The sequence below is a fragment of the Chiloscyllium plagiosum genome, unplaced genomic scaffold (genome assembly GCF_037043375.1).
Source record: "Chiloscyllium plagiosum isolate Xiang-an unplaced genomic scaffold, Cpla_swu_hap1 HiC_scaffold_26, whole genome shotgun sequence".
Classification (NCBI taxonomy): domain Eukaryota; kingdom Metazoa; phylum Chordata; class Chondrichthyes; order Orectolobiformes; family Hemiscylliidae; genus Chiloscyllium; species Chiloscyllium plagiosum.
This window is the reverse complement of record NW_028270164.1, coordinates 48,190,238-48,205,378: the sequence shown is the minus strand read 5'-3', so window position 1 is coordinate 48,205,378 and position 15,141 is coordinate 48,190,238. Positions and strand designations below refer to the sequence as shown.

The 15,141-nt window shown below is 38.5% G+C and overlaps 1 protein-coding gene across 2 annotated transcripts in view; it reads left to right on the top strand.

Moving 5' to 3' along the window:
• Nucleotides 1–15,141, top strand: part of nras (NRAS proto-oncogene, GTPase) — an 85,878-nt gene that overhangs the window by 37,660 nt on the left and 33,077 nt on the right. Inside the window, exons 2-4 of one of the 2 annotated variants that reach the window (XM_087973679.1) lie at nt 6,567–6,701; nt 10,818–10,996; nt 13,373–13,532. In XM_087973679.1, the coding sequence (XP_087829805.1) occupies nt 6,591–6,701; nt 10,818–10,996; nt 13,373–13,532 (450 nt within the window). In that variant the 5' untranslated portion in view covers nt 6,567–6,590. The remainder of the gene's footprint in view (nt 1–6,566; nt 6,702–10,817; nt 10,997–13,372; nt 13,533–15,141) is intronic. The other variant, XM_087973680.1, reaches the window with a different exon arrangement.

Below are 15,141 nucleotides of genomic sequence, written 5' to 3'. Positions count from 1 at the left end.
AGGAATAGAGGGATACGGATTATGTAGAGGCAAAAGGTTTTTAGTTTTGAAAAGCTTCGTGTGTTGCACAGGTTTGATGGGCTAGAGGGGTCTTTTCCTGTGCTGTACTGTTCTTTGGTCTTTTAGATATTTACAGAAGAACAGCGTCTAGACTGCCATGTCTATGCTGGTTCTTTGCTCAATCAATCCAGAATTAGTTCCATATACTTACATCTTATTCTGACTCTAACTTTTTCAAGTAGTTGTTCACCCATCCAATGACTATAGCTAATCCCTGTGAAAACATTCCATGCTGCAACAGCTCTCGGGAGAAATAAATATCTCTATTGTTTCTATAACTTTGATTATTTAAAATTGTCATCGTCTTTACTTCACTAATGGAAATTGTGTTTAACCACTCCCTCAGGTCTTTCATACATTTAAAATAACTATATCTTCTCGTAGCATTCTCTGATCCAGTGCATATAATCCTAGTGCCTTAAATCTTTGTTTTCTCCCCGGTATAGTTCTGTTGCATCAATGCTGTAAGCACCTACTTACTTGATAGATTGTATAAATATCATTGTGTTATACAGGATGACCCCCGTATCGTTTCAGTTACCCTTTGTTTACCGCTGCCTGAACCTATTATAGGGAGCCTTCAGGAATCAGGGGCTGGGGGCTGCTGGGAAGCTAAATTTCCCATTTAACTGAATGGGTTCACTCCTAACTGTGGTTTCGAGCTGCCGCGTTAGGTTTTGCAATATATCCCCTGCGGGTACGGGAGAGTACTGTACTACATGCATTTATATATAAAATCCTGAGCATTATTGGCTCTGTTTAAAAAATATAATTAACTATTGATATTTACAATTGTAGGGAATTTGAATGTTTACAGATCTTGCCCCACATTGTATTCCTGTTGTATATGCTTCCATTCCTTTTGTTTGTTCCTGGAGCCAATTACTTCACATTAAATTCTTTCTGCCAACCCAAATGTGTCCGGTCCTGAACCCATTTTGCATCAGTGTTTGATTTGCTGTCTTACAAAACTTCTATATACGTCAGCAAATTATGTTCTTGCACAAAATTTGGGGAAGTCCATTTAAATTCCGCAGTTCATGCACACCCTGATAACCCTAATTCTTTGTTTCATGCTCATTAACATATGTTTTTTAAAAATCTCTCATTGACCAAGAGTACACTGGCATGGCCATCTTATTGTTGATGATGCCCAATTACCCTTGAAAGGCAAATGTTAGATATCTTGAATTGCTACAGTCCAACTGCTGTAGATTACCCTGAGTGCTTTTGTGAAGAGTTGTGTGATTTTGATCCACAACTGTGTAATTCTGGGATCTCGGAAGATGGCAGAGATGGATTAGCCATTTGGCACTTGTGGCTAAAATTGATTGTAAATGTTAATTTTGTCTTTTACGCCAATGTACTGGATTCCCTCATTATTGAAGATGTGAATATTTGTAGAACAGCCTTCTCCATTGATTAGTTGCTTCATGATTAGTTGCTTAATCATTCACCATTTACAGTTGAATGCAGAACTTTATTCCGATCTTTTGGTTGTGGGATCACGAGGCACAGTCCTTTTTGTACTGTTGCCTATGGTGTAGCTTTACCATATTAGCATCTAATTTTTAGAACACCAGTGTTTCTCCTGGCATGCTCTGTTGTCCTACTTATGAACTAGGGTTTATCAGACCATGAGGTTACAGATTGTTTGAATATAATTCTGTTGCTGCTAAATGGCCCATAGTGCCTCGTAAATTGTTCGATCTGTTCCAAATCAATCTATTTAACATGGTGTCCTCAGTATGAAAATGGGACTTCTATTCCATTGAAAACCATGGGGTGGTCAGTCTTCCCAATACCGTTGTGGGCAAGATACATTTGCAACAGAAAAATAGATAATAGTGAAGTCAAGGAGGCTTTTCCCTCTTTATATTCTATGGTGCAATGTTTATAGAATGCACCTAATTATTTGAGATATTTTGTCAAGTGCCAATTGAAAATCCAAGGATACTAAATTTGCAGTAGCCTTAGTGTACCAGGGCCATGTCATTATCTACTGGAAACCATTTATCTAATAAGACCATTTCAGGAAAATTCAAGATGTTGTCATATTGAAAGATATTGGGGTTGTGTATTCTGTTGCTAAAGACAGTTGAGTTGAAGTCTGACAGTCTTGTTTTGAAAAAGTTAAATAAATTCAACTCCATTTACTTCATGATCTAATAAGAAAATGTGTGTTGCTTTAGTTGAAAAAGGTAGTATGTATTGGACCAGTAGAGGACAGCAGGCTGCAGACACTGGCTCCCAGTCTCTGCTGTGTTAGTTTATTTATGCTGAGTGACATTAGAGCCACTAATTTGGACTCCGGCCAGGAGATGGATATTTGATATTTTCTCCTAATACCAAAGCACTCCTAATATCTCTCGGGAGTTTTTGCTGAAAAGTATGTGCTGTGATGTTCCCTCCTGACTGAAAATCTTGCCCATGTGAAGAAAAGCCAGAAGATTATTACAAAAGAGAGTGACCAATACTTGTGGATCTATACATCTGCATTAGTTAGGACGGGAGAGTAAATTAGATGAAAAAGAAAATGCTTCTAACTCAGTCTGTCCTAATACTTTAAGTAGATGAATGTCATTTTATTTTATACTGAAATTTCACTCCAGTGCTACTTGGTCTCAAGTATCACAACAGAAGGGAGGGAGAAAAATCAGGATTTCAAATTTGCTGAAAGTCGCCTTGAGGTTTTTTAAAAATGTTATCAGTTTTGGTTTGGAGCTGTAAACTGAGAGTTGAAGGTGTCTTTTGGACTGTGAGTAGCAGCTTGTTTTTTTTTAAGGAGTGAACAAAAACTGATTTGTTTTTTATAAGGCCTGGCCTGAAAGTTAGTTATTGTTATAAATACTCTTGTTAATGCTTCAACTATGGAGAGGCCTTACACTTAAATAGATGGTACATGTTGAATGTCAATTGTAGCCTAATGGAGTTATGGTGCCAATCAGTTTAGCAAAGAGAATGAAAACAAACAGAAGCAAAGTAAAGAAGTAAAGTCTTTAAGTAAAGAAGAAAGGATGTGAAAGCTGCAGAACAGAGGTTTGGCTGCTCTTTAGTTATCTTCCCATTATCAACTTATTGAAAGTTCAGAGAATAGAATCTGTTATAAGTATTCAGTGAATATTGATCGAATCCTGCTAGAAGCTGTTTGCATGCATCAATGTCTTCTAAAAGCAAGGCAGGATCCAATACTGTGTACCTGTGAGATTATGGATTGCAGAGACTGTTTAAGTAAACTGGCCGATTACAACTCTTTTTTTTTTTCCTTTTGATTTATTCCTTGTCTGTCTATGAGAGAGTGTGGGCTAGAATCAAAGAAATTTGTGTTTAAATTTTTGACATTGATTAGATTACCTTATTGCTCAACTTTGCTCTTCTAAAGCTACTGCATTATTAATAAATTGTTAACTCATTTGTTTAAGCTATAAACCTGATGTCTGGTATTGGTTATTCACTAAGTCTGATTGGGAACCATTGGGGTCAATTTTGAAGGTCATTGAATGTTTAATTTTACTACGTTGTGAATACAGGGCTAGGGGGACTGATTTGGTTTGGTTGTGTCTTTGTTATAATGGTAGAACTGATCATATTGCAAGAGATAATCCGAAACTTATAAAGGAGTAGGCAGGGTATAAATGTGTATTTCTAATGTTTAAATAGGCTTTCTTACATTTTCAGAGAATTTATTACGATAAGATATTCATTACATATTTATCAATATGTTTGACACTTTTTTTGGGGGTGGGGGTCAAGGGTCAAGAAGTACTGTGCTTCCCAGTCAGAATTGTGCTATTTTGAATGGCATAGAGAGCCTTATTGCTTATGCAATCAAAGACAGATGTGTCGAGTTCATGCATTGTGTTGGCCCTTGTGGATCTACCATAAGTGGAGTTGGAAAGTTGGGTTCGTGTTCGTGCACTACTCATTTGGCATTCTACTGATCATAGATGCTTTTTGATAACTTGGAGGTGCATGTATGCAGTAGCGTCATGTTTTCTGGAAGCTTTTAGTTATGCATTACATAGCTTAGAGTATCAGCGAGTGTTTAGTAGTCTTTGTTTGAAAATGATTGTGTCAGGCAATTTTTAATGGCCATTTACTGTTCCTAAAAGTGATCATGTTCTGGGAAATTGGGTTAGTTGATGGTAAGTCTGATCAACTCACTTGATATCGCTGTTTCCTTTCCTTTTAAGAAAGGATCATGTGCTAGTTTGCATATTGGAGTAGTTATTTATAAAGTGTTTGCTTGCCACTTACAGATGAATATATTAGCGGCAGTTCAGTTTTGAGAACTGACAATTCTGACAGTTTGGAGAACAATTCAGGAGAACTTCATTGCAATTGAGTGCAGGCGGAAAGCCTGTCTTTTCTGAGAGTGAATCAGGCTTTTGTTAATACCTGAAGAGAAGATGCACAAACAATTTTGTATCGACATTTTCTTCCTTCTGTAGTGCTATGCTGCAGAGTCGTAGGGGAGCAGGATTTTGCATTGAGAACAGGATCCAGGCTGGATCTTTGCCAGTTCTAAATGGACGTGTATTTTATTTTTGACATCAAATCAGATGTTCCCTTTTAATCAATCTTGACTACTATGCCTGATCTGTGCAGGAAGCCAGATTTTGTGGTGTACAATTCAGTCCAAAGAACTTGGTTATGACCATTGAATGTGAAAGGATCAGGTGTCTGTGTGGTTGTATTTTACTTACCCTTGTTCTATCCACACATGTTGAACTCAACAGTAAATGTTTTTCTACATGTTCTGTGAATGGAGGATAACTGAAACCTCAAATGTAATTTGAGAGCAATTCAGTTGAGATTCAGGCGACCTCAAAAATTTACATCTTGTGTTTTTAAGCAGTCATATGAGCATATTTCAATCCTTTCTCCTCATTCCCCAGAAGTTATTGCTATTAATTTTTGTCTCCTAACTTCTCACTTGACTTGGAAGTTGCTGACCTCCAGTAAATTAAACTGTACTTTTTATTTTGAACATTAGATCAGATGAAGATTCATTTATTTCTATTGTACTGTGGGCTGACACACCCAACACCCCAGAAAGCCTCTAGTGCATATAGCTTGAGATGGAGAATGCATTGCTGAACTTTTCCTCACTCAGTTTTTCTGTTTAATACAGTGGGCTACAGGTAGGAAGTTCTGTGCTTGCTTATAGATCAACTTTTACTTTTTATGTAAAAATTCTTGTCATTTTAAAAGTAGCCATTTTCAAGTACCCGTATGGTTTCAGTGAAAAGTGATTCCAAATGCTTGTGATCAAAGAAACTCCAGTGAACGTATACAAGGAACATGAACTTGGGTGTGGCAAGCAACTTGGAAGCAAATGGTCTGTTAACCTTTATCACAAAAGGATTGGAATACCAGAATGAGGATGGTTTGCTATTGTTGGAAGGCTTTGTCAAAATCACATTTGAAGTACTGTGTATAGTTATGGTCTCCAAATCCAATAAAGGATGTAGTTCTGAGAGGATGTACAGCGAAGAACAACCCTCACATCCCGAAAACCTGTGATGAGAGGCAGAGTAAATTGAACCTATATCTCCGGAATTTAGAACACTAAGAGATGATCTTATTAAAATCTGCAAGATTCTGAAGAGCCTTAATGGTATAAAACTGAGAGGTTGCCTCTTCAGCTAGTGAATTGAGAACTTTGGCGAAGTCTCAGGATAAGGGGTTGGTAAATTAGGACTGAGATGAGAAATGTCTTCTCTGAGAGTTGTGAATCTTTAGAATTCTCTATCCCACCTGTTGTACATGCTCCATACTTGAATATATTTAAGGCTGAGATCTTTTTGGTTTCTCAAGGAATATAGCGAATAAGTCTAAATGTACTTAAGGTAGAAGATCATTTGTGATTATGTTGAATAGTGAAGCAAACCCATGGGTGCACATGATCAAATACTGCTGTTTCTTATGTTTTTATGTTCACAAGCTACCTGGCAACAATTTTCTGTTAATTTTGAGGAAGCAATATAGGATGATAATTGTATTAGCATTTTAATGAACACCTTTTAAAAGTTTGTTTTCATGTGATTTTTATTGCATTTTGTTGACCTTTTAGATGGATTGGATTTAACCAGGCTGAGTCTAGAAACATAATTTGACCCATTGCAATATTTCCTAGTCCAGTATTAAAATGTGACATAAACTCTACTTAATGGTTCTAGAAGTCACAGTTGGCCAATTGCTTTATAACTGCATATGATTAAACCATTGTTTTGTGAATTAACTGTTGAAATCATTATAATTTTGTGATTCACATATTTAAATCGTCACTAAATGCTTTCTCAGCATACTACCTGTAATAGGCTGACATATAACTCAAGACTACCCAAACACAGTTAAGTTTTATGAGGACAGAGTTTGTAATTATTCTGCTTGGTGGTGTTCTAATAGACCCTGCAGGAAAGTTTCACAAATCGACCGATTTCATTTCCTGAAACTTTACTACTGATAACTCTGCCTAATATTCTTATCTTTTCATTTATCAGTTTAGCTGCTAAGGGAAGCTTGAAATGACGGAATATAAGCTGGTAGTGGTCGGAGCTGGTGGTGTAGGAAAGAGTGCCTTGACGATCCAGTTGATTCAGAACCACTTTGTGGATGAATATGATCCAACAATTGAGGTAAATGGGCTCATTCCATGAGTTGGCTATGGGGTAATGCTGAAAGTAATATAGTAATTTAGGCAGACTTTTATTTATGATTTGGGTTGTAAATGATACTGTATTCTTTGTTCAATTTTAAAAAAATTCCAGCTTTATTAATTCCAAAAAATGTTATACATTTCCAAAAGAACAAAAAAGAATCCTCCTCTGACTGTAAACAATTTTCAGATTCACTACCTTTTGTTTTCGATCTTGATATGTGCAACCTAGCATTTTGTTAACGTTTTAGTTTCAGCCTTGGCTCCATGCTTGAACTCTTGTGTCAGTCATAAAGTTGCAAGTCTAAGTCCATCTCCTGAGACTTCACAAAATTCAAATTGAAATTTACACAGTATTAGGAGTGTTCAAAGTTGGTGAGAAGATTCGTAGCTCGGGTGCTCGTTGTTGTGGTTCTATTCGCCGAGCTGGGAATTTGTGTTGCAGACGTTTCGTCCCCTGTCTAGGTGACATCCTCAGTGCTTGGGAGCCTCCTGTGAAGCGCTTCTGTGATCTTTCCTCCGGCATTTGTAATGGTTTGAATCTGCCGCTTCCGGTTGTCAGTTCCAGCTGTCCGTTGCAGTGGCCGTTATATTGGGTCCAGATCGATGTGCTTATTGGTTGAATCTGTGGATGAGTGCCATGCCTCTAGGAATTTCCTGGCTGTTCCCTGTTTGGCTTGTCCTATAATAGTAGTGTTGTCCCAGTCGAATTCATGTTGCTTGTCATCTGCGTGTGTGGCTACTAAGGATAGCTGCATTTTGAAAGGTGTTGACTTTCAGATTAGATGTGGCATTTTCACTTTTTGACATAAAAGGTAGCATTTTGGCGATAGAATTCTCTCTGGGTGGATTGGCCAATTATTATGTTCCAACTATTTTAATAAAACAGATTGTCTAATCTTTCACACATTATTGTTTTATGAAGATTTCTATTTGCAGATTGCTTAGCTTCTTGATGTTGTTATGGTGACTAAAATATTTGGCTATAAAGTCACTGATAAAATATAGGAAATGCATGCAGTAAGATTTCAAAAATAGATATCTAATTTCTCCCATGCTGAGCCTAAAATACTATCATTAAAATATACCCACTTTTGCGAGAGGAGGGGAGGATTTACAAGGATGTTGCCAGGGTTGGAGGATTTGAGCTATAGGGAGAGGTTGAATACTCTGGGGGTGTTTTCCTTTGAGCATCGAAGGCTGAGGGGGTGACCTTATTGAGGTTTATAAAATCATGAGGGGCATGGATAGGATAAATAGACAAAGTCTTTTCCTTGGGATGGGAGGATCTAGAACTAGAGGGCATAGGTTTAGGGTGAGAGGGGAAAGATGTAAAAGAGCCCTAAGGGGCACCTTTTTCACGCAGGGGGTAGTACGTGTATGGAATAAGCTGCTAGAGGAAGTGTTGGAGGCTAGTACAATTGCAACATTTAAAATGCATCTGGATGGGTATATGAATAGGAAGGGTTTGGAGGGATATGGGCCGGTTGCTGGCAGGTGGGATGAGGTTAGGTTGGGATATCTGGTCGGCATGGACAAGTTGGACCAAAGTGTCTATTTCCATGCTGTACACCATATGACTCTAAGCCACTGTGGTGTTCACTCTATACATAATGTCAGATGTATGGATATTTGCTGATAGTTACATAATGTTCAGCACCACTTGTAACTCTTTGGATAATGAAACAGTCAATATCTGAATGCAGCGGATCTAGACAGTACCCAGGTTTGAGCTGACAAGTGGTAGTAGTGTTCACCCTTACAAGTGCCATATAATGGCCAGCAAGAGCGAATCTAACCATTGAATGTTAAGGGACAATGGCATGACCATCAATGAATTCCTCGTTCTCAGTCTGAGAGTTACAATTGACCAAATATTGATCTGAGACCAGCCTTCTAAATACAATAGCTTCAAGAAGAGCTCATAGGCTAGGAATTCTGAAATGTGTAACTCCGCCTCCAAAGCCTGCCAATAAGAAATGAGTCCTCTACAAGGCACATGTCAGAAATGTGATGGAATACTCTCCACTTGTCTGGATGACTGTACAATGCTCGAAGCTTGATGATATTCGTGACAAAGTAGCCATTTGTTTAGCACTACATCCACAAGCATTCAATTCCTGTACCACTGCTCAGTAGGAGCAGTATGTACTATCTACAAAATCTTCAGAAATTTACCAAAACCCCCTTGACACATCTCCAGAGAGGAAGTGATGGCCTAATGTATTGTCACCAGACTGTTAATTCAGAAATCCAGGAAATGTTTTGAGGACCATGGTTGAATTCTGCCATCCCAGATGGTGAAGTTGAATTCAGTAAAAATCTGGAATTGAGCATCTAATTTTAAACATGAAGCAGTCTTTGGGAATATATCTATGTAGTTCAGTAAAGTCCTCTGGGGAAGGAAGTTGCCATCCTTATTGGTCTGACCTGTATGCAACTCTAGACCCACAGCAATGGCTAATCAATGCTGGTCCCCTGAGTGATCCACACATCCTATGAGTGAATGGAAAAGAAAAATTGCACTGGGGATGCCAGTCTGAAGTTTTGTGCTTTTGAAGTAATATTTGAACCAAGCCTTCTGACTCAAGTGAGGAGTCCAGCCACTGAATCACAGTGAACATCCCGATGTAATTAGTGTTACCTTCATGTCCAAATAGATCCCTCCGCTGTGTTCAGTTTGATTTATTTGATAATTTCATTGAAGGCTTTTGATAACATTAGTGAAGTATAACATGTCTGCAAATTCACTGCCTGGTTAACTTTTAAGTGTTTACAGTCATCATAATCTTCTGTCTGTAGACATAATCTTCTTCCTATTATTGATTTAAGGTCGGTTGGTCTTTCTGAAGAACCATGACATCATCATCTCTCTGTACTTGCATAAAACCTGTAAAACGTCTTTGTCCAGTTCTGATGGAATGTCTTAAACTGAAACATCAATTCTGTTGGCCTCTCCATAGATGCTACTGGACCTGTTGACTTTTCGCAGCGTTTTCTGTTCTACAGTTGAATATAAGATTATTGTGTGTAGATGAGACTGTTTTTGCACCGTTTGTGAGCTCAGTTTTTCTTCAATTTGATTGTAATTCCATCCAGTATTATTTTTCACTATCGATCCTGATTATAAACTAACTCTTGAGTCCTGAAGAAGGGTCACTGGACCCAAAATGTTGACTTTGTTTTCACTCTCTAAAGATGCTGCCTGACTTGCTGAGATTCTCCTTCAGTTTGTTCTGTTAAATCTTTATTGTTGACCATTAAATGATCTCTTAGCTTCCAGTAGTTTATTGACTGCAGAGGCACGGTCACTAAGTGGTTAGCACTGCTGCCTCACAGCGCCAGGGACCCAGGTTCGATTCCAGCTTTCGGCGACTGTCTGTGTGGAGTTTGCACATTCTCCGTGTCTGCATGGGTTTCCTCCGGGTGCTCCGGTTTCCTCCCACAGTCCAAAGGTGTGCAGGTCAGGTGAATTGGCCGTTCTAAATTGTCTGTAGTTTTAGGTGCATTATTCAGAGGGAAATTGATCTGGATGGGTTACTCTTCAGAGGGTCAGTGCGGACTTGTTGGGTTGAAGGGCCTGTTTCCATACTGTAAGGAATCTAATCATTTATTGTTTAGAACCAGGATTGTACTACATATTTCCTTGTTGGACTTAGAAGAAATGGCTTTGAAGAGTCCACAGTGGTTCTGTAAATTGTTTGTAATAAGTCAAACTTTCAAATAATTCCACAAAAAGAATTTTAATGGGTACACTTGCATGAATTTGAAATTGTTTCAAAAAAACAATAGAAGGGAGGTTCATACATTGTGCACTTGCTGGTGGACTATCCATATGACAATGTCATCGCTTAGTATTGTATTCAGTAGAAGCAATAGGATTTTCAAGATTCTTCCATGATGTTTTTTGTCTTGTCTGTGTCATTTTGTCCTTCCAGATTTGTCCATGTCTTTGCCATCTAATCCATCTTTCAAATTCAGGAATACAGTTCATACAAGTATATATAAATTAAATATTTTGATTCTTGATTATGCAGTTAGATATTTAGTAAATGTAATCTTTTCAAAGTTAATTATTGTCTGTTTCTCCCCTCAGGATTCCTATAGGAAGCAGGTAGTGATTGATGGTGAAACGTGTTTATTAGACATTCTGGATACGGCAGGTCAAGAAGAATATAGCGCTATGAGGGATCAGTACATGAGGACAGGAGAAGGATTCCTCTGTGTATTTGCCATAAATAATAATAAATCTTTTGCAGATGTTCACTTGTACAGGTAGGTTTCTCTATTCCTTCACCTTTCTGTTGTTTTTGAGAGATTGACAGCCAGGGCCATGTGAATTTGCTTCAGTTTTTCGTCAATTGCAGATGTGTCAGTAAACACATCTCGTGAATCTTTCCTTTTAGACTGAGATGTGTAAATTTTAGATGTACTGGTTAGGAAGTTGAGGTCCCTGAACCTAATTTGTTATATTCTAGGATTCTAATATATTAGGAAATTTCCATGGCCCTACCATGGAAAGTTTCTGTTGAGTGAGAGTATGTACTAGACATGGTAATTGGATGTGTGTAGTGGTGGTGTCCATGGATTTTAAGAAAATCTTTAATAAAGTACCACACAGGAGACTAATGAAGATAACGGGGTGGGGAATTAAGTGGAAACAAGAATACAATTTACTTAGAAGGAAAAAGGGCTGAGTAGCTATAATCCTTCCCTTTTTGTTCTTTTCCCTGCTGTGTGAACCTCCACATGTAGAAGTTGATGTGTTCACACACCAGTTAGCATGCACAGGACCTCTGAGCAGCTGCATAGCTGTGCAGCTTAGAGAGAACATTAGTATGTAGGACAGCAGAGAAGTTTTTGAAGTAGGAAGTCGAAAGGTCCTATACTGTTAGCTATGTATATCTGTGACTTGGAAACAAGTCTGGATGCATTTGGTAAAATAGTAACCTATGGTTGACTCTAGAATATTAACATACATTTCTGAGGCTACTATCAAGAAATGAATCACAAAGTGACAGATTAATTTATTGCTTGTAAATGAAATGCATTTAGTTTTTTTTTAGAAAAAAGTAATACAACTCTACTCTGCACTAAAATAGGCTTTAGAGAAGGTATATCTGGGATTCTGTTAATGCAAAGAAAGACCTGAACGCAAGCATTTTTCATTACATTAGGTAGAAGCAGATTGTTTGAGAGGTTAAGTCTGAACTAAAGGTCCAGAGGCTGTATATTGAAGAGAAAGTTTAAAAAGCTGGATGAAGGTTAAATGTTAGTTGGATAAATATAGTTAAGAATGACGTGGTCGAGGTGACTTGGTCTAAATGGAATTTCCCATGTTTCAGTTACTGTGACTAGATTAAAATATTTTGCTTTAATACAATAAATTAAATGCTGAATCTGACTAAAAAAAAGTCCTCTGTTGTGATTGATCTTCTAACTTACCCACACCAGACCCTTGAGATAAGATGAGAAGCAGATGTATTTTAACTTACCACCGCTAACCAGCTTGGGTAATTAATTTGTCCTGAGAAAGGAAAAATGTTGAAATTTCATTGTATAATCAGTTACAAGCAGCTGAAGGTTAATGCAGTACTGACTCATGCCTGTTGTGTTTTATCAGGAGCATGTTAGGATATATCTATGGAGTTAAATCTCAAACTGTGGCTTCAATGTCATTGTAACTCCATACATAGAGGGAAGGGATGAATGAATCAAATAAATGCTCTCCTTTTCCTCCCGGCCATTCTTCCTCTTCCTTGACCCAGAAGCATTCTCATAACCTGACCCTTTATCATTTTATAGTTGCATTCACATCCAACTTCAGGTCTGTAAGTGTCCCGTTTCCTGCATTTTTGACATAGCCTCCACTCTCATGCTCAACTACTCCATTTAGCGTAAACCCTGATATTGTTACAGGTTTCTTCTTTGCAGACTCTTTCTTTATTGTCAGAACTGTTGCTATTGCTTTGTGTGTATTTTTGTTGGGAAGAAGACATTTGACCCATTGCGACGTTGCATCGTTACCTTATGTCCAAGCTGCTCTTTCTATCTCAAGTTCTCATTTGTGACTGCCACCAGCTTTGTGGATCACTTAATCTGGCTTCTATTCTGCCCACACTGCTGTTATTGCTGTGGTCAAAATCAGCTTTGTAAATGACCACGGTTCTTCAATAGTTTCTTCCAGTTTTATACAGTTACATTTAATGTTCTTCACTATTGCATGCTTCTACCTTTCCATTGCTTACAACCTGTAACTTAATACTCATCTATGTTTGATTTAGAGCTGTTTTAGCCCAGTGTACTAAAATGTGACTGTGCAGTATCTCCTGATCTCTGACTGAACTTCCATCATGTTTCCTAATCAAATCCTTCTCTGTTATTTTTCCTTATAGTTTCATTACAGCAAAGGCTGCTGTGAACAGTCACTTCAGCAAAGGCTGTTGGTCTACTGTTGAAACTGTTACTAAATTGTTTAAACTATTGCAATGAAAGAGATATGCTTTTAGGCATATAATTTGGCTTGAGTCTAATTTGATGTAAGATATAGTGGAATCTTTTTGTGGTGGACAGTGGTTTTACTGTGTATAGTCAAGGATAAGAATTGTTTATTCAGACTTAAGTATCAAGATGAAAATGATTTTCTTTCAGAGAACAGATTAAACGAGTAAAGGATTCTGAAGATGTTCCCATGGTGTTGGTAGGGAACAAATGTGATCTACCTGCCCGGACAGTGGATACGAAACAAGCACAGGAGCTAGCTAGGAGTTATGGAATACCTTTCATAGAAACCTCAGCAAAAACGAGACAGGTAAGATATATTGGAGAGTGCTGGGAAAAGAAACTGAATGCTAAAGTCACAGGTGAACAAATTTATTTTGATTCTCAGTTTTTGTTTTAGTTAAGATCAAGTTGAAATGGTAGCATCGTAATTCGTGCAGCACAGAGAGAGGTTATTCACCCATCAAGTCTTTGTGGGTTCTTTCGTAAAACAGTCTAGGTAATGTCAAGGCTTCTTTTGACAACTTGATTGATTTAAATCTGAATAAATTAAAGCTTGCAAAAAGAGAATGAAGCTGAAGAATTAATGGAAAAACAAGGAAATTGCAGAGCCTTTGAACAGGTATTTTGTTTGTCCTCACAGTAGATAATGCTCTCCAAGAATACTTACTTTTCCTTCTTGATATTCTACTAACTTGAAACAATACTGCTATCAGTACTGGAAATTTAATGGGGCAAAATATTGACAAATAGAGTCATAGAGATGTACAGCATGGAAACAGACCCTTTGGTCCAACCTGTCCAAGCCGACCAGATATCCCAACCCAATCTAGTCCCACCTGCCAGCACCCGGCCCGTATCCCTCCAAACCCTTCCTATTCATATACCCATCCAAATGCCTCTTAAATGTTGCAATTGTACCTGCCTCCACCACATCCTGTGGCAGCTCATTCCATACACGTACCACCCTCTGCGTGAAAAGGTTGCCCCTTGGGACTCTTTTATATCTTTCCCCTCTCACCCTAATCCTATGCCGTCTCATTCTGGACTCTCCAATCCCAGGGAAAAGACTTTGTCTATTTATCCTATCCATGCCCCTCATAATTTTGTAGACCTCTATAAGGTCACCCCTCAGCCTCCGACGCTCCAGGGAAAACAACCCCAGACTATTCAGCCTCTCCCTGTAGCTCAAATCCTCCAAGCCTGGCAACATCCTTGTAAATCTTTTCTGAACCCTTTCAAGTTTCACAACATCTTTCCGATAGGAAGGAGACCAGAATGGCACCCAGTATTCCAACAGTGGCCTAACCAATGTCCTGTATAGCTGCAACATGACCTCCCAACTCCTGTACTCAATACTCTGACCAATAAAGGAAAGCATACCAAACGCCTTCTTCGCTATCCTATCTACCTGCGACTCCACTTTCAAGGAGCTATGAACCTGCACTCCAAGGTCTCTTTGTTTAGCAACACTCCCTAGGACCTTACCATTAAATGTATAAGTCCTGCTAAGGTTTGCTTTCCCAAAATGCAGCACCTCGCATTTATCTGAATTAAACTCCATCTGCCACTTCTCAGCCCATTGGTCCATCTGGTCCAGATCCTGTTGTAATCTGAGGTAACTCTCTTCGCTGTCCACTACACCTCCAATTTTGGTGTCATCTGCAAACTTACTAACTGTACCTCTTATGCTCGCATCCAAATCATTTATATAAATGACAAAAAGTAGAGGACCCAGCGCCGATCCCTGTTGCACTCCACTGGTCACAGGCCTCCAGTCTGAAAAACAGCCCTCCACTACCACCCTCTGTCATCTACCTTTAAGCCAGTTCTGTATCCAAATGGCTAGTTCTCCCTGTATTCCATGAGCTCTAACCTTGCTAATCAGTCTCCCATGGGGAACCTTGTCGAACGCCTTA